Genomic DNA, 26,073 nt, shown 5'->3' with positions numbered 1-26,073 from the left:
ATGTCTCAGGAGGTGCCAGGGCGTTGTTGGGCCTCTTGGTCTAAAAAGTGAAGCCAAGGGAAGTGCCTTAAACCTACATTCTTTCTAACAGCTAGCACGGGTGACTCTATGAGTGACCTGTGATGAGCCTACTTCTTACTTGATTTATTACCTCAGTACCATACAGCTTGGCCATCTGAACAGAACAGTAGACACGGTTCATTGCGCTGTTGTTTTTAAACCAGAGGTAAATCATTGGTAAATATCATTATCCTTCTGGCTGGCTGAGAAAGCTAAAAACTAACTGTGTAACAGATTTAACTCCATGTTACAGTTCTGAATACTCTATCGAGGTAAAAGGGTCAGTTTACCCAAATTACCAAAACATATTTTCTCATTTTCTTCTACTGGTATTTAGTCATGCCTAGATGTTGTGAGCCAACAACCAAAAAGAGGGCACAAAACAAAGTTGGTGAATGGAATTTAATTTGTGCTGCTCGAAGCATTGAATATTCACACTTAAAAGCAAACAATAAAGTCTCTTTCCAGACACAATGTCTTAAAAAGCTTAAAAAGCAAACATCAGTGTCTCTGTCCTAGTTATTCTGGAAAATCCACTGATTACACGGCCGACCGTTTTCATTGTAAACAATTAATTACTAGAAAATAGTCCCTGAACTGACTCCATCTTCACAGGTGTTTCTAACTATTGCGTAAAAGTACAGTTACCTCAGTTTGTGGTGTGCCACATCATGGGCCTAGACATCAAATGTTTGATGTGATTCAAATCAAACTTATTATTTCAACCACCAGCATGTCCATTTGTTGACCTGTGTACTTTTCTGGTCATTGTTGTTGTTAGTATGCACAGCTCTATTTTGCCTTTGATGGTGGAAATGACACATTTATATATATGCTATAAATATTATAGAATAAACAAAACATATCTGTATAATACTGTACATAGTCTGGTTAAATCAGAGAAAAGCAGCAGAGTACAGTGATGCCAACGTCCCAGCTGCGTGGTGTGCTAACATACTAACCTAATTATACTGACCAAACCCCAAAAACCATAAATAGTTGACACGGAAAGCAGTGAAAGCACCAGCTAACACCTGGAAACCTGCTGCCTTAAATATATCCTCTAGCTGTGGAGAAAGTTTGCTTAACCATGTGGTAAAATATTAGACGTGTCTAATTTTTTAATATTAATAATATCCCCCATGTGGGACACCAAAGTTTAAAACCAGTCTGGACAAACACACAGCATGCCCCCTGCACAGCTGCTGCTCTGTGACTGATGTCAACATATTATTATTCCACCTGACAAACAACACAAGGAGCTTCTGAATGGACTAAAACTCTACATCAGAAGAAGACAGTATAGCCTACTTGTGTGGTATAATGCAATTTTACAATATCACACATTTACACCATACCCAGATATTTTAATGTGTATTAGAAACCAGGAAGGTAAATGCAGCTTGTGTGAATTCAGTTAAACTTACTGTTATCTTGCAGAACATCACTGTGCATGCAATATTTTTAGATCAGTATATGATATATAAATTGCATGACTATGGGAAAAGTATTTAGCTGTAGTGTAGGACTTTCTGGATGCTAGAATATATCATTCTCATTTCCCAGTCTTGGTGATTTAAAATGTTTTCTCATGCAAGTCAGAGGGGCAGGGGAGAAAATGATAACTGCTAGGCTACTACATACAGTTACGGCTACAGTAGCTTATATCAGTATTTATTGTCCCTGAGAGCCGATGAATGTCACTCAGCTGATTGAATACATTCACTGCAGGAGCTATAACACACTCACCCAGATTCCTCAGGGGATCGATGGCCTTGCACTCGGACGTCCCGGCTCCATTCTTCACCACCGAGGCTGCTTTCTTTCTATTGCCCAACATAACGCATAAGGAGGACGGTGCTTTATTTCCCTGACTCCCTCCCTTCCGTTGCCTTCCCTGTGCGTTGTTTCTCAGACAGGAGATCAGCAGTCTAGTGGATCAGCTGTACGCAGCTCCCGCATGAGGAAAATGTGAGTCTCTGCAGCGCAGGCTGTATCTTGACGGAGGAACGCCGGAGCTTTGCCAAACCTTCACTCCGAGATTGAATTATAAACACAGAGCAGAAGAACTCAGGAGAGAGAAACCACAGTAATCACTGGCTTCCTGTAGTGAAATTCAAAATAAGAGTCGCCACTATAATAGGCCACTATTATACCAATACAAAAAATGATAAAGATATACAGAATAATTAACGAGGACTGTACAAAAAAATCACAATAGGAGCAAAAAAGAATTAGTGCAGTGTATATAGTTCAAAGTTGATGCAGCCGATGTAGACAATAAACTGTATAGATTTAGACACAGTTTACATATGCAACTCATTTTCCCAGAAAGGTGTAAATATTATTATAACAGTAGGCTAAATATTATTATGAATCATGAAGGTCTAACAATCATGAAGTATAGCAGCCTATGTTATAAATGTTATAATAACTTGACCAAATATTCTCACCTCATAGTTAAACTACTAGCCTTCCCGGCAGCTTTCAACCATATCTCATGTCTTCCTTAGTGGAAGGAGTTTTATTTAGAACATCTCAATCTATGCTTTAGGCTATTCAGAAGGTCCTCTTTATGAGTCATTTAATTGAAAAAGCCCATAACATGGAGACTGTTTTAGATCTGACTGAAACATGTTATAATGTTGTTAAAGTTGTTTTTTTCTTCATCTCTGCAAGAAAACTGCAAAACACTAATTGCCACCTCAGCATGGCATACACAAATGACACCAGATCCAAAAATATATTCAAAAATATAGTTTTGATTTGGTTTCTTTTCTGTCGTGTCAGTTAAAACGAATCAATTCTTTATTTGCAGTCTTGTTATGCTTTGGTTTTGAAGGCAAATTGTCAGTGTGTCCGGGTGTTCGATTGTGTGTCTCTGACAGCTTGACAACAGACGGAATTTAAACGGATTATGTGCCGAGGAGAGACGCTCGTGCGTCCAATGAAATAGCTTTCATTTCTCTCTACGGATCTTTAATTTTATCCAGATCACAGTGATGAACGGACTGATAACTGAAGTAGTTTATCCTGTAATACTGTCTGCTGTAATTTGGACATTGGTGCTGCACAATGATTTATATTCTATGTCTGCTAATAGCCTGCATGGACTGCAGAGGGTCTTTTGTGAATTGATGGCTCTCTCTCAATATATATACATAGGCTATATATATATATATATATATATATATATATATATATATATATATATATATATATATATATAGAGAGAGAGAGAGAGAGAGAGAGAGAGAGAGAGAGAGAGAGAGAGAGAGAGATTTTTATGGTCGCCACTTTAACTGTAAAGGGGCGTGGTCACGCAGGTGTCATGTGATTTAAACAGTTGACACGGAAGCACGGAAGTCGTCTACTCGGAGTGGCCGGAGACGGTCGGTCAGTCTCGTCGATGGATAACGTCCACGAGCAGCTTCGGAAATAAACGTTCTCGTTGAAGCAAACCCACAAACAGTCGAAGCTACACTTTCTACACGGTGCAGTTAGCATTTAGGTGTGATTTCTCTGTTGGGACCAAACAGTCTGTGTTGGTGATGACAGCTGGCAGGACGCAGAGCCTGTGAGGTGGGTCAAGTTCATAAGCTAACCAGCAGTGCTAAGCTAACTTACACCGGGGTTCTTGTTAGTTAGCCAGCTCAGCTAACTCCTCAATGCTGCACTTAGCATTCTTGTTTTGTCTTATTAAACCAAACTTGAATTCAGTGATACGACGTTTCTCAGCAGAGATATGCAGCAGAATATCATGTTTATGCTTAAGCTGAACCAATTGGGAAGTGTTCTGTTGCTGAAATTAGCATTATAACTAGAAACAGCGCTATAATCAGAATAACTTATGTTAATTACGCTTTACGGCTGTAGGTTAACACGCATCCCAACGATCCTCTTCTGTTGAAAACAACATTAAAGTGCCTGTACAAAGTAGTATGTCCGCATGTTTTCGTTTTTTATTAACGTTAGAGTTTTCTGAAAGAGAAAAATAAACTGAACTCGCGAAATGAAAGCGAATTATTACAAATTCTAATAAGAAATGATAAAGGAGCCTGTTTCAAGATATTTCAGATTAAATATAAGTGACCTGTATCTGAACGGTCAGACTGCTGTTGTGTATGACCCTGTCACAAATGTAAAGAAGCAGCAAGATAAATACAGTAAATGGTGTTCATGGTTGCGTAATTTCTGATTCTACTATCCTGACTGACTGATGCTGCCGCTGTGTTTGTGTGCTCTCTCAGCTCCCCTCCTCCATCCAGCCAGTTAAACAAGTCAGTGTCATGCCGGTTCTGGCTATGGCAGAGCCTGTGGTTGATCACCAGAAACAGTTTCAGGCTGCTGTGGATGTCATCCAAAACCTTCCCAAAAATGGTATTTAGCCTTTTAACACCATCACATAATCTCTCACACCATGTGACTGAAAGTTTGTTGCTTGTTAGACCTTAGAAACTGTTCATGAACTGTATCTTTGCTGTAGGCTTGAACCTTGTAAGGCCTCAGGGCAGTTGGCCTGTTAGTGCAGTGTCACTGAATACTGTCACTTATAATATTAATAATAATAATAATAATACATGCAAGTCAAGCTGAAGTGTGGCTCCTTATGAGTTGTTAAATATTCCATCCAATATTTATTGTCAACAAATGTCTTGATTGACTTTGGTGTAAAGCTATTTTCATAACAGAGTGAGCTGCATATTTTATTTAAAAATACTTCTGATGTGGAAAATATGTCTTGCAGGCACCATCTAATGATCTGCACTCTCCTTCTGTTTCCATTTTTCCAGACAACTAGGGAAATAGGGAAAAACCTGATAAATGTCTGTGTGATCCTGCAGGTTGCTACCGGCCGTCTTATGAGGTCATGCTGCGTTTCTACAGTCTGTACAAGCAGGCAGTGTGTGGACCCTGTACAGTGCCCCGACCCGGCTTCTGGGACCCAGTGGGCCGATACAAATGGTCTGTATTTGTGTGTGTGTGTGTGTGTGTTAGCTTGTATATCCCTGTAATCAGTGCTTAATTTATAAATTTATTAGGTGCCTGAGCGCGTGAAATGTGTAATTATTAATTTACAATCAAATAATGAATTATTTAAAACGGATCGTGTACCTGCAGATTGTTTTAAAGGGCGATCAGAAACCATTATTAGCTACCAAATCTAATAGTAAATAAGGAAATCCATTGGACTTACCCTATTAGGCTGGATGAAATCTTGTATTTTATTTGTGTAGAAGGGCAGTGCAGTGACGGAGCATACTTTAGAGGTGCCGAAGCGCAAAAGACTTAAACTCAGAGGTACCGGAACTACGCTGGCTAGCTCCGGCACAAATTAAGCACTGCTCGTAATCAGTCAGCTCAGTTATTTAGTAGCACATACACCAGCTATTTGGTTGTTCTGATAAGTGCTCTTCTTTCGTCTCCCCACAGAATGCCATGCTGTTTGTACTGTACATCACATTTCTGTTATTTCAAGGTTGCTACATTTTTGCATGGAGCTTGGTGTGGCGTTCTCTCTGTGTGTTAGTTACTTTATATAAAAGTACCGGAATGGATTCAACTTGGACTTTATGTGCTTTAACATAAGCTACAAATGTGTCCAGCTGGCTACTGTACCTCCAGCCAGACCTGGGTTTAGAGACCACTGTACTTGCCAAAGTCATGGCTTATTCCCAGGGCTGAAATTGGCTTTTGTTTTGTGTGATCGCTCTAGCTTGCTCCCTTAGGTCCAAGCAGGGTTAGTTTAGCTCTTATCTTGCTTCTGTGGGCAGTGATCTTCTCAAGGTCTGCTGCACTTAATCCGATCCCTGCGCTGTGTATCTCTGTCCCTCCACTCTGCCCTCACACTCCTTGAGAAAAACAACAGCTACATCACAATGCTGTTTGTGGATTTCAACACAATCTCCCCATGAAACTGATCAGCAAACTCAGCCCTCTGGGCTTCAGTACTACACTCAGCAACTGGATATTGAACTTCTTCACAAACAGATAGTTCAGATTGGTGGGCACACCTCCTCCACTCTAGTGCTCAACACCGGAGCCCCCCAGCCCTGTGCGCTCAGCCCCTTCCTGTTGACAATATTTCTCATCAGGGGAAAACCTTTCTCGCGAGACGCAGGAAATTTTTCACGCGCTGTCACATCACACATCAATTTTCTGACACAGTGAAAAACAAAGGAATAATTGATAACGTAGACTCAATGATGCGAATCGTCTAAAAAAGCGCAACTTCCTCTGTTTGGAACTGTGAGCTGCACCTTATCGAAGCTGCTGAAATTAACATATGATTTGTGGTGAGATTTATACCTGATCAAGTTTGTTCAGTTAGTTTTGGTTTTCACCTCCTTTCTCTTCCAGTACAGTCCCAAACGGTTCTGTGTTAGACAGTCTGAACGGGATAATGTAATGCACATCCGAGTATAGGGCAGGTAGACCTAAAAAAATATTATGAATTCTCATTAAATGATGATGTTAATATTACAACTTTTTTCATGACATTTCAGAGAACACAGACTGTTTTGAATGTGCAGAAAATTTTAAACAATTAAAATGATATTTTTTTATTTTTTTTTGAGGCGAAAAGCCTTGCACAAGCACATTAAAGAGGTTACTTTCCCAAACAAAACACCCAATCAGGAGGGTAGACTAAATCATGCCTGCATGTGTGCTGACTCAGCAGGGATGATATTACATGAGAAAAGTTGATCTACAGAAAAAACGGATCTGAAAGCAACACAGAATGCTTTAGTCTTACTGCTTTATATTCTGTTACATTTTAAGTAATTACTTGCCAACTGAATTTTGTTTCCTTTACATAAGTAAAGACTAACTTAAAGTGGTGCAAAAAAATTCACTGAATGCCCAAAATGAAGTGTTTATTGTTCAATATTTTCATATAATTTAACATTAAAGATTTCTTAAATATAGTTTTAAAATCTCGTCTAGTCTCGATCTCGTGCGCAAAGTGTCTCGTCATACCACATCAGCAAAACCAAGGAGATTAAGACACACATTCCTGTCTGCATCAGTGGAGCAGGTGAATAGTTTTAAGTTCCTGGGAAACGGCATCACAGAGAACCTGACACTGTAATACCTGGAAACCGCCTAAGTCAATTGGCTAAAAATTCACTTGGCCTAGCAGAGAGCAGTACACTGTACATGAGCGGAAGTACTGTCGTTTAATCAGATGATGTGGACTGTGTTTTTTTTAAATTTAGATTGTTCTTGTGTATGTGTTAGGGATGCCTGGAGCCACCTGGGTGACATGAGCAGGGAGGGTGCCATGGCAGCATATGTGGATGAGATGAAGAAAGTAGCACAGGAGGTACATTTATTTCATTCAGATATTTCAATGTACCATACGTTGGTGTAGTATTTCTGCCATGTTTGCATCTGCACACCACAGATGTAAAAAAAAAAAGAAATAATAATCTGTTTACATTTTAATTAATGTCTCCAAAAATGTATACCCAATTTTTTCTTGGATCCAAAAAGGAGAAGTGAAAGGTCGTTCTGCAGCATGCTGCCTGGTCAGATGAACATAGTGACTTGTAATTAGTAATCTTGTGATAAATATAGGTTTCCATTGACTATGCAGGTCATTGACACCATGCCCATGAATGAGAAGACAGCCTCACTCTTCCACCACTTCGAGCCTCTCTACAGGGTGATAGACGACATGCCGAAGCCTCCAGAGTCACTGCTCAAACTCAGAGAAGGTCAGTGACCCTGAGGGTCTGTTTCTAACCAGCACTAACCAAACAGCTGGGGGGCTGCTTTGAGATCTGCTGGCAGATAATAATCTTTGATTAGAAGTTCAATTGAAATTAGATCTGCCCCGTCATTGTGCTCCACCTCTGATGAACCGACCAATTTTAGTAAACAAGGTGTCTGTGGGGAGCCTGAACTGTTTCTGATGCACTCCACACATACAGGACTGTGCAAGAGGGTTAGGCAGGGTTGGGAAGAAATGCTGTCAAGTAAGAATGCTTTGAAAAATAGATTAGATTTAATAATTAACAAAATGCAAAGTGAGTGAACAGAAGAAAAATCTAAATCATTATTTGGTGTGACCACCCTTTGCTTTCAAAACTGCGCCCCTTTACCCAAAGTCCCTCAGAAACACATTTTATCTGATTTCTGTCCTTGTGGCTTCTATACATAGACATAACAAGATAAATGTTTTTATGAAATGAGCGTTTCCATTAACCCAAAAGTATAAATTATTTAAAAAATAATAAACTGGCACATTGCTACTTTAAGCTGCACTAATTCCTTCTTTTTCACATTAACAACAGATCGAATGACTGGATCATTGACAAAAACCACAGAGAATCAGCACCACCTCTACAGTTCTGTGGATCATTTTAGCCTCATTGTAGTTTTCTGGCCGGCATACGCAGCCGGATTTCCAGCAGTAGCAGACAGTTGTTCAGTGAAAAATCTCTAAAAGCCACCGTACACCACCTGCTCAGCAGCAAACAGCAGACAGACACAGTAAGGAAGACCAGCTGATGAGCATAGTGGAGCATTTAGCAGCTAAAGAGCCAAATACTCATAAAATATAATATGTACTGACATTCATCAGGTGGACACAAACATGACTGTACACTGTTTGCTTACTGGTTTGGCTATGATAATATGTCAATGTTGTGTTTTCAGCTTGCTGTGCTGGCCCAATGTGGCCAAAAAGTCAATGAATGCAGCTCCAAAAGTAGTGGTACATACAAACTGTGATGGTGAGGTACGCCTCAGGATCCAGAAATCCCTCTCACACACTACAGCAAATAAATCTTTATTTAAATTATTCTGGTGGATTAATCAGATGGTTTCTTTTGGGCAGCAGGTCTTTACCAAACCTGGATACATGCTTACACTGATCATGAGAAGCCTGAATGTATGACTCGGATTATATTATAATATTATCCTAATTAGTGAGACATAAAGTACATTCCCCAGATTCCATTTACTTTTGGGGTTTGCTACCATACACTCAGTGTCTTTTGTAATGTACAGGATATTGTCAGAATACTATCTGTGTCAAACGGTTTCAGCAGTTTAAGTGGGGTTGGATTTTACCATTAGTGAATGTAAATGTTCATTTGAACTTTTGCTGGTAAACTGTACAGCTATTAGTTTCTCTACTATCAAGCATGTAGTCTGCAGTTTCCTTTGTCACTCAGCCTTGTAGGAAATGAATGAATGAATGTGTCTGTGTCCATAACTGTTGGTCCTAAAGGCAGTGAGCATGCCGACATGCCGGCCGAGATGAAGCAGGACGGCCCTAAAGAAGATTCTTCTGTTCCAGAGGCTGCAGAGCCAGATCAGGACTTCAACTTCCCTGAGGTTATGGAACTCACTGCTGAAACCACCACTAATGGTATGTAATGGAAGGCGCTTGACGGTTCACACTTCTCTTCCTGTCTAGAACACACAAGTGATCAGACAGAAGGCTAGAGCAGAGAGAAAGACGTCTTCTTTACTTCACTGTTGACTGACTGGACACTACATACACAGCTGGTTACTCTGCACAGTGACAGCCCTTTAACAGTCTCCTCCTGCTCTCTGGGATTGTCTGTACTAATACAGGTGACTGAATTTACTATAGCTACACTGATAAACTCATTCTATAATCGTGACAAAATCAATATAAATCCAGGTTAATGACAATAGCTATTTGGCTATATTGACATTTAACATGAGGGAACAGAGTTTGAGGTGACTCTAAACCGGAAGTTAACTACTATTTTGATATTGATTGTCTATTATTCTGTTATTACTATTGAAACGAATAATCGATTCCGAATCGCAAAATTACACAATACCTCTCATTCAGCTATCAGCTTTTAAGTGAAAAGAAATCAAGTCCTGTCATGGACCAAACGGGTATACAGTAAGAAAAAAAAATGTGCAGCGCTGTGCCAGCACTCATCTGAACAGCTGATCTGCTGTCTAGTGACTGAGCAGCTTACACGCTGGTACTGCAACACCCCAGGACAAACTGACCCTATATTTATACAAAGAAAGGAATGACGTCATGCATTAAATTTGCCGAATTTACAAGAGGGGACTGATAATAACTATTTTGTAGTAGACAGCGTTTCACAAGGTTTATATAGTTTCCCCTAACTCACAAAACTACATGATTTTTTTTTAAAGGGAGTCTGGGGCGGATTAGTCACCACTTCACGCAGAGGCTGGAGAACTCTTTAGAAAGTAACTAAGACATTTTCCGGTGTGGTCTAATCTTTCACCCTCAGCACAAACACATTGTCCAGCTGTAAACGTTTGTTATTGTAAAGTCAGGGCACATCTGCAATGTGAACGGGGCCGTTGTGGATCATAATTATGTGCTACTCTCAACGCCTTTTAACAGTCATATTGTATCATAAAGTTACATTTCTTATAATGATCCCTTTTATTATCCACTAATAATTTTTTCCTAACACAGAGATCAATGGACTGTTCAGCCGTCTATAACATATATGCGACATGTTTGTTGTGCTTCTGCAGACTCTGGGGTGTGTGAGGGGTTGGTGTTGACCAGCGACTCAGAGAGCGAGATTTTCTGTGACTCTGTGGATTCAGTGGAGCATCTCAGCAACATCAAGGTATGACTCACTCACATCCCACAACAGCTGGACGCAGCACGTGTGGCATTGGCAGTATACAGAGCAAATAAATTTTAGTAAATAATGAAAAGTGCATCACGTTGGAGGATGTGTCGCCAGGTTTTGATTCCCACTGCGACACATCAACAAATGTTTCCCCGAACAAGACACTTAACTCCTAGTTGCTCTAGAGCATCAGCTGAATAAGTAAATGTAATGGAACAGTAATTAATGAAAAGTATAAATAGAGTTTATTTGCAAAACAATTGAAAGATTGATTTGCGTTCACAGATTCCAGTTGTCAAGTCGAATGGTTTTCACAACAGTCACGAGTCCTTGGAGTCATCTCTGGTTCAGAGCCATCAGCTGGAAGGAGGTCTGGAGGTCAGACAGGTCGGAGCGGGTCAAGGTGGAGAGGGGGCGGAGGACGGAAAGGGTCAGGGTCCCATCAGAAGGAGTCGAGACACAGGGCGGGACGGTTCCTCCCAAAACTGGAGAGACCGTAAGTTGCTACACTATGAAAGCCCAGTGTTTAATATTAAAGAGGTGGTATTCTGCTTTTTGCCTTTCCCCCTCTCCTTTATTGAATTATATTTCTTTTTTTTGTGCATGTAACAGGTTTGCAAAGTGGAAAAGCTCAAAGTCCAGCCAGGCTGCGTCGTTAGCCCTTTTTTTTGAAAAGCCCCGGACCTCAGAAGGATTTTTAAAAATCAAACAACAAAAAGCCGAAAATTGAACTTTACAGGCTTAACTGTAAATTGTTTTATTTATTCTCCTGCACATTAGTGGAGAATAAGATGATCCAGCTGTAGCTCTGTGTCTCTCCTCTCTGCTCCACCTGAAGCTGTGAGCTGCACTTTATCAGAGGCACTGAAATTACCTTGTGTGGGTTTGTGGTGAGGTTAATGACCTGATAGGCAGAGGATGTATTATACACCCCCCCTCCCTCCCTTTTCCTAATGTAAAGTTTTATGTCACATTGCCTTCCTGGCTCAGGCGATTTCGGAGCTGGCTCATATAGGAGGCGGTTTACTAAGTGACCAGTCAGTCACTCACAGTCCACATCAGTCGCGGACAAAATGTAGCCTATAGAAATGTTGAAGGAGGAAAAAAGAAGTTGCTGGAGGCCGGTGCAGCAAAGTGCCTCAATATTACAGACTTTTCTTTTGTGCTGCTGTTACTTCTAGCTGAAGGCAGCAGTGATGATGTCTGCAGCAGGGGTGGGTACATCTAATGTAGGCCTACTCTTAATTTCGCTACATTTTCCATTCATACCTTTTATAACTTAACCAGTCTGTAATCTGCATTTTGCTTCATTAACTGAAATGATCTGTGATCCAGGCTGCGTGCGCGCAGTTACGCAGTAAAGCGCTGGTCGGGCACTTGTCACAGAGCTGGGCAGATGCAAACATTTAGAAAATCAGGCAAATATCTTTTTATGTTCTACTAATACAACTGAAATCTAGTGAGCGCACACCACGGCACTGATGGCCTGTTGGAAAGCAGCCTGCGTCGCTCTTTTACGAGCCAGCAAATGAAATACTTTCACTTTCCATTAACGGCGCATTAAAAGCGTCTTTAGTCTCTGCAGAGCAAATGTACGATTCTTTTATTTAATACACATCGGTTCCTATTTGTTTTATAGCGATGTCCGAGGGTGAGTCCAAACAGACTCGCCGGTGAAACTAATCTTTCACTCAGGAGCTACCAGCTGTTATTTATCTTCGAGAGAGAGAGAGAGAGAGAGAGAGAGGCACAGGCAACAAAAGTTGGCTGGACAGCAAAAGTGATATTTTAAAGTGATCTTATCAAAACCTTCATAGAGATTTAAAAAGGAAAATAATTGTAGAAATAGCTAAAGATAATCAGCTTCTTCACTGCATTTGCAGGAATATTTTAATGGGCTACTTAAAAAAATAAACTCATCAAGTTGCCTAGTCTGATGCAATAGACAGTCCATTTTTACTCTGATAGCCTATCTTGACCTTTCCTCATGTGGACACACAGGGGCTGTGAGCCTGCACAGCAAAACACACAAGAATTAAATCCCCACACTACCACGGATAGTAGTGGTGCAACGGGTTGTTCCACACGGTGTGGCACACAGGTGGACCGCGGATTGATTGCAAATGGAAATGTCAGAGAACCCAGTTAGATTCTGAATGTGCAGAACTTTGAACATGAGCAGAAAACCTGCTGAAACACAGGAGCTATTAAAGTCCAAGAGTTTATAACTGAATTAAAATGATTTAATTATTATTTAAAAAGGTGCCACATGCACATTTAAAGAGGTTACCTCAATCAGTCAGGCCTGCGTGTGTGTAGATTCAGCAGTGATGATATTAAAAGTTGATCTACAGGAGAAACATATCTGAAAGCTGAGAGCTGCTCTGCATTATATTCTGTTACAGTTTTAGATTTTAAATTGTTTTTTTATACCTTTTATTAAATCAGAAAAACTATTTTTCCAAGAGTGTCCTGGCCAAGGCAGACAGCAGTACAATTGCACATTTAAGATGGAAATAAATAATCAGTTACAAGGTCTTAAAATATCAAAATGTAAGATATGAAGTTTTAAGTCCTAAAAACACCCCTGGTCCAGCCCAAAGGGAGTTCCCATCTCCCACAGAAAACTCCGCCTGAAAACAGCTCGTTTGTAGTCCAGCTGCTTCCCTTTCATCCCTGTGAGGTCACAGCAAAATGCGCATCATAACGCTCGCCAAGCGGCTACTCCGACACGCTCTCAAAAACACCAGCAGAAAAACAGTGAGCTGCAGCACACCTCTCCTCTCCCTTCCAAACACTAGCTATCCTCCAGGCAGTCAGTGGACATAAAGTTGTTCCTGTGATGTAGAGACAGAGCTCAGTTAAAACTTTATGGATGAAAGATACTTTTGTTACAGATTAATAACTCACCACTCTGAAACTCTTGCTCCAGTCCATGTTGCCAAGCTGTGTTACCAGCTTCTCATCGGCCCGTCCTTCTCTGCTTCTGATTGGCTAGTAGTCCTTAACTAGGAACTGAGCATGTGCAACTCCCAACAAAGATCATTTAGAGACAAGATGTATCACTCCACAGCTAAAACAAAGCCTTCAACACAGGGTGAAAAGAGGAGCTGCAGCAATGTGCAGTATGACAAAAATATAACTGGTACAACCCCTAAGTAAGATTATGAACCTGAAAATGAGCATAATACCACCTCTTTAATGTTTGTATTTATATATTTTATACAATTACTATAGTTACTGACTTTTCTCAAACTTTTTGGACAACAGGTCAAGTCTGACTTTGTGTTGTACTTTACACTGCTGGTACTGTCTGTTACTGTGTTTCTCTGATATGTCAGCGTTCAAATAATGAATTGTTTGCTAGGTGGCGTTCCTCAGGGTAGCCCGAGGCGGGGGGCCCCGGGCGGTGGTGGTGGTGGCGGCGGACGAGCAGGAGGGGACGGTTCAGAGGGTGGAGCTGAGAGGCTGCATGATGTCCAGCTACAGCAGCAGATCATCCTGGCCCTGCGGAGGCTCAGAGAGGACATGAGGAGCGTGATGGACCGGCTGGAGGTGGTGGAGAGGCTCGCTGCCACACATGTAAGGACAGATGTGATAGGTGTTCTTTGTTGACAGCAAAAGTGAGGGATTCTTATTGTTTAATGTTAATCTGATGGTCAATATTCTACTTGAAGCAGAAATTTGTTACGTCATTTGAATTAATCAGCAACCCTCCCATCTTCCTGCAGGTATATTGTGGTCATTTTGTACAATCACATAGTTGGACATAGAGGCTGAAATTCAGTGTTAGTTTACCTTTACAGTTTGAATTGATGTTCGAGTGGTGCAGTGCGGAGGTGAAAAGGGAAATTGAAATTGTCACAAAAGCAAGATGCATGTGTCAAAAGTAGGTTGGGGTTATTCTGTTAGCTATCGTCAACAAATTCCATGCATATATCTAAACCAACATGAGTTAGTCTCTAAACACTTTCTGACATCCTTACCCTTTCAGCTTTTAGCCCATTGCTTCATACTGAAGACATAAATCTTTAAAAACACCTCACAATTATATACTTTATTTTTTAAAAAGGCCCTGTCATTTCCTAAAACAGGTGCTGCTCTACTGCAACAGTTTGTTGTTAATAGTTTTTGGACAGTAGAGCTCGATGGCATGAATATATCAGGCTTTGGATACACACCCAACACGTGTTAGTAGGATACACTCACTGTTAGTTCGGCTGTGCACATGGGATTTGTTGACAAGAGGAAAAATGTAGACTATCAGCCTGCCTTCAGTGCTCTGAAGCTCACTGCTGTTCTGTGTGTGACAGAGCCGGAGTTCAGAGTGGAGACCGTGCCTGCAGTGTGCAGCTGCAGCCTCACAACCACAGGTAAGAGAGGAGCAGCAGCTCACGTCTGCTAGATATTCTGAAAAGTAGTTCATGTTACGAGTTCTTTTCGTTCTGCGGTCTGTCACTACACTGATGGACTAAAATGTAGGTTGTGTATTCACCCTAACTGCTGAATGTCTGTGTGAAAGTTTATTCTGGACTAAGTTAATCATTTAGGCTGCGACGTGCAGTTCAAAGCTCTGGAAACTGCTAGAAAGTGAAAAGTATGGTTAGAATTATCTGTCTAATTTGATACATTTTGAGCGGTTGTCTGACTGTCACAATGCCACACAACATATGGCCTTTATAAGCATGTAAAAGATCTGTTAAAGTAAATGTGTAAAATGAGATGTTTGATTTTCTTCATTTTTCTTTTTTTCTCAGGAGAGGTGGTGGCTGTTCGACGTGTCAGGTCAGACCGTCCTCCTCTTCCTCCTGTGGCCGTTTGTTGCTCAGGGTCTTGTCCACCTGCTAAGGAAAGCCCAGAAGAGAAGTCGCATATCTTCATGAAGTGATCTTAATCCACCAGTGCAAGAAGTTTAATTTCTACAGCAGAGAGGATTGAATGAAATGTGAATTCACGGGAAGGCTTCATCCTCCCTCTCTGTGTGCACTGACAGGAGGGACGATTGTGGACTTGCGTGGAGAGAAATGTTATCTGGCTGTGTGGTACGCCTCAGGATCCGGAAATCCCTCTCACACACTACAGCAAATAAATCTTTATTTAAATTATTCTGGTGGATTAATCAGATGGTTTCTTTTGGGCAGCAGGTCTTTACCAAACCTGGATACATGCTTACACTGATCATGAGAAGCCTGAATGTATGACTCGGATTATATTATAATATTATCCTAATTAGTGAGACATAAAGTACATTCCCCAGATTCCATTTACTTTTGGGGTTTGCTACCATACACTCAGTGTCTTTTGTAATGTACAGGATATTGTCAGAATACTATCTGTGTCAAATGGCACAATGCAGCCAGGCTATCTGCTTTTCATTGGAAGAATTCACTACAGATGTCTTGCTAGTAAGTCATGCAGTTGTAATGTCACTGTCACTCTGAAATCCACTGACGATACTGAAATGTGGAGGAAAGCTCTGTACTGGCTGAGAGGACTCTGTGGCTACATTTGTCACTTTATCGTGATCTTTCAGATCTCATTCTTGACCTCAGATTGTCAGTGTCTCCTCTGACTTCTTTAATAAACCGTCTAATCCGCGCTCTGGTGCTCCATCTCTTAGGCTGCTTGTGTGCTAACTACATTAATTACATCTAGAATACAATTTCTGATCAGTGATATCAGTGTTCACATAATCAGATTGTTTAGTTCCATCTGGAGTCTATTGTGACTCTGGCTGTAATCAGGTGTTGGAGTACACTGATGTGACAAGTGTAATTGAAGCTATTGTCACTAAATGGAAAAACTGCCCTGTAATGTATTATACTAAAGCATGAACTCAAACTAAAACTGTATATTGAATAGAAGGTCGTGTTGGAAGTGGCCTGTGGTTTGACAGCAGTAAACTGGCAGTAACCGCTGATAATGCGGTCGATGGTGGTTAAATGGGCACACACTGAGCTGGGTGTGTTGAGAGCTCTTTGCAGAGGACACAGACTGACAGACCCTATAATTTATAAACTCAATGATGAGTATCTACATACATGTTAGTATTTGATATAAATAAAGTTACATATACATAACAGATAGTTATGTAATATACCTTATATCTGAAAATCTTATGAATGTTTGAAGGCCTAACTTGGCATTATAATGTCATACTTGTACATGGTATGAAATTATAAAATAAGGGAACTGAGTGTCATGAATATCTAGACCAGTGGTTCTCAAAGTGGGGTCCCCAGCAAAATAAAGGAATCATTTATTTTTTTACTGTAATTTTATCCATAAGTAACACAGTGACAGAACATATGACTATTTTGGTCACGGGTTTCATACACTTTCTGTAATAAAACATCTTAAAGCCAAAAACCTGTCAGATGCGCGACCCTGGGACAAACTTGGTCCTTCGTCTAATTTGTGTCAGTTGAGGGGTCCTTGATATGAAAAAGTTTGAAAACCACTGATCTAGACATCCTCTGGATCGCACACTAGGGAAATATCAATGTTACACAGGGGCAGAAATGATTAAGTGAGTAAACTAAAGCTCTTTATTTTATGTTTCAGGACTGCTTATATGCAGTCATGCTGTATAATATAACATCATCTGCTGCCTTTACAATATACACTGCTCAAAAAAATAAAGGGAACACTTAAACAACACAATGTAACTCCAAGTCAGTCACACTCCTGTGAAATCAAACTGGCCACTTAGGAAGCAACACTGATTGACAAGCAGTTTCACATGCTGGTGTGCAAATAGAAAAGACAACAGGTGGAAATTATAGGCAATTAGCAAGACACCCCCAATAAAGGAGTGGTTCTGCAGGTGGTGACCACAGACCACTTCTCAGTTCCTATGCTTCCTGGCTGATGTTTTGGTCACTTTTGAATGCTGGCGGTGCTTTCACTCTAGTGGTAGCGTGAGACGGAGTCTACAACCCACACAAGTGGCTCAGGTAGTGCAGCTCATCCAGGATGGCACATCAATGCGAACTGTGGCAAGAAGGTTTGCTGTGTCCAGAGCACGGAGGCTCTACCAGGAGACAGGCCAGTACATCAGGAGGAGGCCGTAGGAGGGCAACAACCCAGCAGCAGGCCCGCTACCTCCGCCTTTGTGCAAGGAGGAGCAGGAGGAGCACTGCCAGAGCCCTGCAAAATGACCTCCAGCAGGCCACAAATGTGCATGTGTCTGCTCAAACGGTCAGAAACAGACTCCATGAGGGTGGTATGAGGGCCCGACGTCCACAGGTGGGGGTTGTGCTTACAGCCCAACACCGTGCAGGACGTTTGGCATTTGCCAGAGAACACCAAGATTGGCAAATTCGCCACTGGCGCCCTGTGCTCTTCACAGATGAAAGCAGGTTCACACTGAGCACAAGTGACAGACGTGACAGAGTCTGGAGACACCGTGGAGAACGTTCTGCTGCCTGCAACATTCTCCAGCATGACCAGTTTGGCGGTGGGTCAGTAATGGTGAGGGGTGGCATTTCTTTGGGGGGCCGCACAGCCCTCCGTGTGCTCGCCAGAGGTAGCCTGACTGCCATTAGGTACCGAGATGAGATCCTCAGACCCCTTGTGAGACCATATGCTGGTGCGGTTGGCCCTGGGTTCCTCCTAATGCAAGACAATGCTAGACCTCATGTGGCTGGAGTGTGTCAGCAGTTCCTGGAAGAGGAAGGCATTGATGCTATGGACCGGCCCGCCCGTTCCCCAGACCTGAATCCAACTAAGCACATCTGGGACATCATGTCTCGCTCCATCCACCAACGCCACGTTGCACCACAGACTGTCCAGGAGTTGGCGGATGCTTTAGTCCAGGTCTGGGAGGAGATCCCTCAGGAGACCATCCTCCACCTCATCAGGAGCCCAGGCGTTGTAGGGAGGTCATACAGCCACGTGGAGGCCACACACACTACTGAGCCTCATTTTGACTTGTTTTAAGGACATTACATCAAAGTTGGATCGGCCTGTAGTGTGGTTTTCCACTTTGATTTTGAGTGTGACTCCAAATCCAGACCTCCATGGGTTGATAAAATTGATTTCCATTGATAATTTTTGTGTGATTTTGTTGTCAGCACATTCAACTATGTAAAGAAAGGAGTATTTAATGAGATTATTTCATTCAGTCAGATCTAGGATGTGTTATTTTAGTGTGCCCTTTATTTTTTTGAGCAGTGTATTTGGCATAATCAATTTTAAAATCACAGAATTGGACATAAGGCACTTAATGAAATGAGCTACTTAGAGGGTGTTATTTTAAAGTTGAGACAGCTTATATACATAAAGCTGGGGGACTCACAAGAGACCGATGGTCAAAACTGAAGAAGCAGAAGCTGAGACATCCTGACTTGGTGTGTTCTCTACCAGCTGAGCCGCCCACACCCCAAATTTCTCATTTCTAGAAGGGTTTACAATTATGTTAAAAGATTAGTTTCTGTCAGCATGACATGATAAATACAGCCTGAGCAAACAACTCCTATAATTCGTTTTTACTCCTGTTATATCTCATGGAAAGTTTCCACCATAAATATTTCTGGAATTTTGCAACCCTATTATGGAGGCTGTTGGATCTCAGTGGTGAACAGACATTTTACACTTACAATTATGTTACACTGTGATGAGGTTCATGATGTCAGTATTGTGTCAGGTATTCAGATCCTTTACTTAAGTAAAAGTACTAACACCACAGTGTACAAGTACTCTGTTACAAGTAAAAGTCCATTGAAAATAAAAAGAATAATCATGTGTTTATGTGTGTATAATTAGAAAAATATACGTAAATGTACTGAATGCAGAAAAAAAATGTCCCCTTTGATGGTTATATTAAATCTTTACATTATAATCACTATACGCTAATATAAAAGCATTTTGAACTACTTTTGGACTGCGACTAATGATTATTTTCATTAAGGATTCATCTGATTATTTTGGTTTGGTTTGTAAAAGTCACACTTACCCAGAGCCCAAAGTGACACCTTCACAATGCTTGTTGTGATCCACCCAACAGTCCTAACCTCAACATTTTTAAAAATAGAATTTAAATAGAATTTAAAAATACTAAATATAATTCAAAGGAAAAGCAGGAAATCCTCACATTTGTGAAGCTGGAGCCACAAAATGTTTTACATGAAAAACGAGAACAATTCTTTTATAAACGCTTCATGTTTGAAATAAGGGTGGTCTAGGAGTTCCTAATGTTTATTGTTATTATTTAGCATTTATAAGATATCCTTTGTCTTGGGCCTATAAAAATCAATATATAGTCGGTAGCTGGGAATGGCTGGAGGAGAAGGCTAAATTTGAATATAATAAATCAATTTCTATAAAGTCATTATGGTACCATCCCAAATATAAAGTAAAAATAGATAACCCGATTATTGAATTCTCTTGTGAAATAATAAAGGAAGTACATAAACGACTGGGTATTAACGGTGCGTTATTACCTTTAATGTGGTGTAGTAGAAGTAGAAAATGGAATGAGTACCTCAAATTTTTACAGTACTTGAATTAATATAATCTATACTACTGTTACATTTCACCACTGCTATGGGGACTTTTCTTTCTTCACCTTTTCAGTCTCATTACAGCTGGGTTTGTACAAACTGCTGTCAAACCAGTCTGTTTTCAGCTTGGTATGATCATGGTTACACTGTTGGACTTAAATCCACATTTGAATTCAATAAATGCCCATATCTGAAGCAAAACATAAACACAACCCCATTTCCAAAACAAATAATTTAATATATTATGTATAATATTTATATACACAGGTTAACTTAACAAGGCTTTTGTACAACTGTTACAAAATTGGTCCACGCACAGTCACCCACGTACATAAAGTACATGCATAAGGGCACAGACAGAGAGACGGACTGTTCATCCAGATATGATTAAGACAAACACAGAGTCTGGTTGCACGACAGTGGTAGGCAGTACAGTTTGGTTCAGCTCCATTTTGTTTTTTCAGACTTTGCTCAGCAAAACTAAGGATTCTGGAAGGGAGCAAAAATACTGAAAATGGGAAAAGGAAAAATGCAAAAATATCACTCAGGTAAGACTCTGTAGTTTTGGATTTAAGGAGGTTATTCGCTCACAACAAAGCTCTCTTAGAAACACTGACATATAAACTGGAGCCTCACTGTTTAGATTAGGTTCTCTCTCGGCTCCACACAGCTGATATTGTACAATTATCCATATAGAAAAACAGAATTTTGGCATGACTTCACATAGCTGCCTTAAACACTTTGCTCTTCTGACAAAACAGGAGCAGAATCTTCAAAACTCCTCCCCCAACAAACTCACACACACGCACACACACAGGGAAGCACAATAGGCATGTGTTGAACTCTTAATGTTTGCATATTTGTATATGTCACTGACTCCATGCATACACAGAGAGAGTCAGTTGTTTTGCTCCCACAGATCACTGAAGTTCCCTGGAGATCCACAGGAGGCTTTGGAAGAGCTTGTAAAGGGTTGAAAAATAAACTGAAGTGCTTTTTCCTCTGAAATAGTCTACTGTGCTGGCAGGTAAGTGTGCATATGTGATCTTGCCCACATGGGTATTATCAAAGACATCATTGGTGAAAACCGGTCGTGGACAGTCGAAGACACCGGGGCGTCCAGCACACTCACTGTCACTCCAACGACTCTGCTCAAGTGTTTGTTGGTGTAACAGCAGCAGCTGGGCTCTGGAGTTGAGTTTCAAATGTCTAATGTTGCTTCGTCCCTCTTCTACTGATATTTATTATCACCACTGATCGGTTTAAGCAAAACATTATTTTAGAAATATATGCTAAAGTATGTGTAGGATTTGAAAACTTCTTACTTTGGCACCATCTAGTGGTAGCATCGACAATAACAGCGTCAAACATCAGCTGCACCAATTTTTGCAGTTTTTACATTTTTACAAACAACAACTTCATCAGAATATTGGGAATATGTTATAACAGTAGCTTTAACTGTTGTTCATTAGGGTTGAAGGTTTTGTTGTCATTTTAGAAGGATTTCTTCCTTGAAATATATAGTTTGCTGTATTTCTCACCATAAATTAAGTTTGATTTTAAAAGTAGAATTGTGGATACTTGATCACAGTGCAGATCTAGGTGCTAACTCCTTACTGCTGCAGTGACATCTATGGAGTGGCGATGGCGCAGGTGTCGGGAAACCCAGGTTTGATTCCCACTGCAAGTCCCTGAGCAAGACACTTAACCCCTAATTGCCAGAGCCGTGCGACCTCCGACATATACCTACAGCAATTGTAGAAGCGTCGGCTAAATAAGTCAAATTTAATTAGTATCAAAACCTGCGATATCAGCACACAGAACAGTATCCACAAGCTGAAAACTATCCTGGTGAGGACCTGCTCTGCATGCACAAATGCGGCAGTTACACAGTGTGTCACTGATTCATAGACAGTTCCAGATGTAGCCGCTACAAAGATTGTGATAAAAAAAAAGAAGTCAGATTGTAGATGTTAGACTATCACTGTAAACTTGATTAGTTGAGAAGCCCCCTCGCCGGCCCAGGTGTGTGCATCCTGTGTGTCAGGAGGAATTTGTGCTGTACATGTTCAAATGTTTCTGTGTAGATGCTCCAGCAGCTTAGTGAAGAATGATCTGAGCTGTTCAATTAAAATCCCTCTTTTCCTTTACATGTCTCCTGTAATGCTGCAGATCCTCTTATCTCAACTTAGGACATTGCTTCAGCACTCCTCTGCAACACTCAGCTTTTACAACAGTTTTTCTAAACACGTTCCAGTGCAAGATTGTCCATCGTTTAGCCGGTAACCAGTGTATCATAGTTACATGTAGCTGCAAAGGTCCCTTACAGTGTTAGGCAGACACAGCCTTTGATTTTGTACAGGATTTTCCCAGTGAAAAAAACCCCAAATGGAATGATGCCTCCAGCCTCATGCCTTTCCTTTCATCCTGTTAGTTTATCCTGAGCCTAGTTCAAATTGTATCAAGTTAAATTATTTTTCAACAGTATGTTCAACCACATATTCAAGTAATTACAAACTGCACCCCCCAACACCTGCTGATTGATCCTGATTGGTGAAAGAAAAGTATTTTATAATTGAATGTCTTGTATAGTTTACTTGAGGTCATTTGTTTGGTCTCGCATTATTTTTATTCACTTTCAATTAATCTTTGTTTGATTTTGTTCAATTATTATCAAGCAAATCTAATCAATAAAATATTAATATCTTTTTTGTTGGACTTTCTTGTCACTGTTTGCTAAAATAACAATGGTAACCCTTACAGCAAGCTGTTGCAATTGTTAATGACTTGAATATGCGGTTGAACGTACTGTTGATAAATAATTTAACATGTTACAATAGGGACAAAAAAGCTGCTTCTGGAATAGGCTCAGAACAGCATAAAAGAAATATAAGAAAATAAAGCTGGAGGCATCATTCCATTTGTTTGGTTTTTACTGGGCAAGAACCTGTACAAAAGCAAAGGCTGCGTCTGCCTGACACTGTAAAGGTAATTCTTTGCAGCTATGTTTAACTATAATACACTTTATTAATGTTGTCTACCTAGGATCTACCTATCTAGGATCTACCTTCCTCACCGGCCGGGGAGAGGCCTCTCAGCTAATCAACTTTACTGTGATAGTCTAACTTCTACGATCTGGATCAAAAGCTATGTGCTGTTTATTTACAGCCTCTGCCAAATATACATTTAAAAGGAATAACCATTGAGACTACCACAGCTGGATCTGTGTGTGGCCATGACTGGAATTCTTGAAAGCAGGTGTGACGACAGGCGAGACAAGCGTCCCTGCCAGCCAATCAAATGTACGTTAAGTCCCCACCTCCAAAGTCTCAAAACTTAACTTAACTTAACTTGACCAGAGAGCGTAGACTGTGCGAGCGAGCACGTTGAGCAGTTGCAAACATGTATGCAGGGTTGAGCTCTTTAGTTGTAACATCTTCTGGGTTCAGTGTTTCACCGTTTATACACTTAAGTGATCGTACTTCTCTTTGTCGATATGGAGGCATGGCAGTTGTTTCATTCACTTAATCTAAAATATATTTTGCCACGCAGTTGCCAAAATATTTTTATGCTAAATTGTCATATTAGAATTAGAAGTTACTGGAAATCACTCCGGGTGAAAAGTGTATCCAAGTACATTGCTATAAGGGCCCGGTAACATCAGCATTTAAAATGGCAAAAATGTACAAAGTAAATTCAACTGCAATGCGTAACTTTGCACCGCTGACCACTGTTGTAATTTGGTGTTAATAACTATTACATGTAAGTCCTGGCAATTCAATTCAACACAAAAAACGACTATATCATGAGCCATACACAAGGTTCTGGAACGTTAGATGACTTGCAATTAAAGTCATGTTGGGCATTTGTGCGCACAATTAAAAACAAAATCTAACAACTATACAAATATTTGCTTTGTTGATCAACCATTTCACTAGTTTCATTTTTAATTAAGGGAATTGTGATGTTGAGCTGTCAATAATGCTGAAAGTGCAAATAATGCATTTAAGTTGAAGTGCCAATATAATACATTATTAATAATTAAACCGGGCTCCCTGATGCCTAACAGTTAAAGCTACTGCAGTTTATTAGCTGTGTTGCACCATAAACTTCCATTTAGTCTTCTGCAGGAGGAAAATGCTCCACAAAGGACGTATGGTTTTTAGATAGTTAAAAACAATGTGAATTATTGTCCTGTTACTGTTAAGCTAAGTGTCAATTAGCAAACTACAGAAGCTCAAAGAGCTATTGTGACTGAATAGCACTAGTGTGTTACTACTGGGGTGTCCTGGTTGGTTAGGGTGTTAGCAATTTCACAAGGATGTGATTTCTCATGGATGAACTTCACTGTGCCACTTTCTGGTGTTACTGTGCCTTGATAATGGCAGTTCAAGGTCTGACTACATCTACAACACGTGTGGAAGCGCAGTATGTTAAAACGCAAGCTAAAATTCACAGATTCCCACTGGTAACCTGATTTGATCTTGGCAAGAATTTCTAGGAAATACCAGTCTCTCGATTCCCTACTATCCAAAAGTTTTTTGCACAATATATAAGGGCATTGATAATTATATCGACAATTATTTTGTAAGTAAATAGGAACAGATTAATAGTTCAAAAGTAGCTGAAAAGTAGAATTTGTATATTTTTTTCAGAGAGAGTTGTTTTTCAATTGGTGGTTATCTCATTTTGGAATGGAACTCTACAACTGCACACAATGTCCAAGAAGTCCTTTTCCATGAGAAAACGTCTCCAAATTTAGTGCCAATAAAAAGCCAAGAGGGAGGAGTCTTGAGACAACTGAGATGCCTAAAGCAATTTGACAGAGACTTGGCTTTAGAAGCCGCGACACAGGTTATCTAGTGTTTGTAAGTAAAGGGCAAGTACTTGGTACTGCATTAGTGATCGAAACAATTAGATTAAACTACTACTGTGTGGCGACGCCACGCTCTTGTTTTGTCACGTGGGACCAGGGCTGATCTCCTTAGGACCACAGAGGAAGATCCTGGGGAGTTTTGATCTACACATCCAGAGGGTGAGGAGGAGAGATGGGGGGCCTCCTGTGCAAGGCGAGGAAGAGGTTCTATTTGCTGTCTCGACCTGGGACCTACCTTTGATCCCTGAGGAACCTCAACACATCCATGTGGACCTGATGTTGCCTCATAGACTCTGATCACCTCCACCCTCTCTGCTCTCCATTCTCTGACTTTGTCCTCACTCCTGCCCAGCTCAGAGTCCAGATTTATGGACATAGCTCTCGTCCTCACACCTCTGGTCTTCCTGGAGCGGACCGGTGCTGACTTGTTCCAGTCGGGCTGCTGGGTCCCGTGAAAGCTGGAAGCCTGATAGAGGTTGGGAAGCCTGGTGGGGCGGATCCAGAAAGGGACTGTGGGGTGACCTTTGGCCAGATTGTGGGGCCTCAAATGGGAAGGCTGATTAGTCACAGGTCTTGGGTATGTGGCATGGTAAAGTTGCTGTGCATTTCCCAGCAAGGCTGTTCTCTGCCTGCTCTCCCTTTCGATTTTTTTTGCCGCATCGTTTGTTCCGTTTCCAATATCATTTTCAGTCTCTCCCACCAATGAATCTTTTTCCACTGTGATCTCTCCAGCTTTGATCCCATTTTCCTTTTCAGAAATGGCGTGTTCTCCCTTGACTACCTCTTCCTCTTCTCTATCCTCTTCCTCCTCCCCTTCACCTCCTTTTCCTCCCCCGTAGTTGCTGGCTTTGACTGGCTCATGCTCAGAGTCCTCGTCAGCGCTGCTGCCCTGCAGGTGGGTACTGAGGCATTTTTTACGTTTGCGGGTCACAGCAGATATGATGGACAAGGGCAGAAAGTCCCTGGCAATCAGGTCTTTCTTGGAGCCCAAGGAAACCTGAAAGGTTCAAATTCT

At 40.9% G+C, this 26,073-nt stretch overlaps 3 protein-coding genes across 13 annotated transcripts in view; 1 reads left to right on the top strand and 2 right to left on the bottom strand.

Moving 5' to 3' along the window:
* LOC119915637 (1-phosphatidylinositol 4,5-bisphosphate phosphodiesterase delta-3-A-like) overlaps positions 1-2,131 on the bottom strand; it is a 33,775-nt gene extending 31,644 nt beyond the window's left edge. The window contains exon 1 of the mRNA XM_038735255.1: positions 1,810-2,131. Coding sequence (XP_038591183.1) covers positions 1,810-1,900 — 91 coding nt within the window. The 5' untranslated portion in view covers positions 1,901-2,131. The remainder of the gene's footprint in view (positions 1-1,809) is intronic.
* Positions 2,132-3,421: 1,290 nt separating this feature from the next.
* Positions 3,422-16,278, top strand: acbd4 (acyl-CoA binding domain containing 4). 2 transcript variants are annotated; one of them, XM_038735254.1, is made up of 11 exons: positions 3,422-3,642; positions 4,311-4,440; positions 4,905-5,025; positions 7,303-7,387; positions 7,661-7,781; positions 9,371-9,442; positions 10,576-10,673; positions 10,965-11,175; positions 14,047-14,261; positions 14,993-15,052; positions 15,437-16,278. In XM_038735254.1, the coding sequence occupies exons 2-11, from the start codon at positions 4,350-4,352 to the stop codon at positions 15,560-15,562; spliced, it is 1,200 nt and encodes a 399-aa protein (XP_038591182.1). In that variant the 5' UTR covers positions 3,422-3,642; positions 4,311-4,349; the 3' UTR covers positions 15,563-16,278. The 2 variants fall into 2 exon arrangements, with proteins under 2 accessions (XP_038591182.1, XP_038591181.1); XM_038735253.1 differs by having other exon boundaries at positions 9,302-9,442.
* A 4,121-nt stretch (positions 16,279-20,399) lies between these two features.
* LOC119916164 (rho GTPase-activating protein 23-like) overlaps positions 20,400-26,073 on the bottom strand; it is an 83,381-nt gene continuing 77,707 nt past the window's right edge. For 9 of the 10 annotated variants that reach the window (XM_038736076.1, XM_038736071.1, XM_038736077.1 and 6 more), the window contains one exon: positions 20,400-26,055. In XM_038736076.1, coding sequence (XP_038592004.1) covers positions 25,102-26,055 — 954 coding nt within the window. In that variant the 3' untranslated portion in view covers positions 20,400-25,101. The remainder of the gene's footprint in view (positions 26,056-26,073) is intronic. The other variant, XM_038736073.1, reaches the window with a different exon arrangement.

The sequence above is a fragment of the Micropterus salmoides genome, unplaced genomic scaffold, assembly GCF_014851395.1.
Source record: "Micropterus salmoides isolate LMB-PRFRI ecotype aquatic unplaced genomic scaffold, ASM1485139v1 Ms_hic_scaffold_21, whole genome shotgun sequence".
Classification (NCBI taxonomy): domain Eukaryota; kingdom Metazoa; phylum Chordata; class Actinopteri; order Centrarchiformes; family Centrarchidae; genus Micropterus; species Micropterus salmoides.
This window is presented reverse-complemented; position numbering and strand designations above follow the sequence as displayed.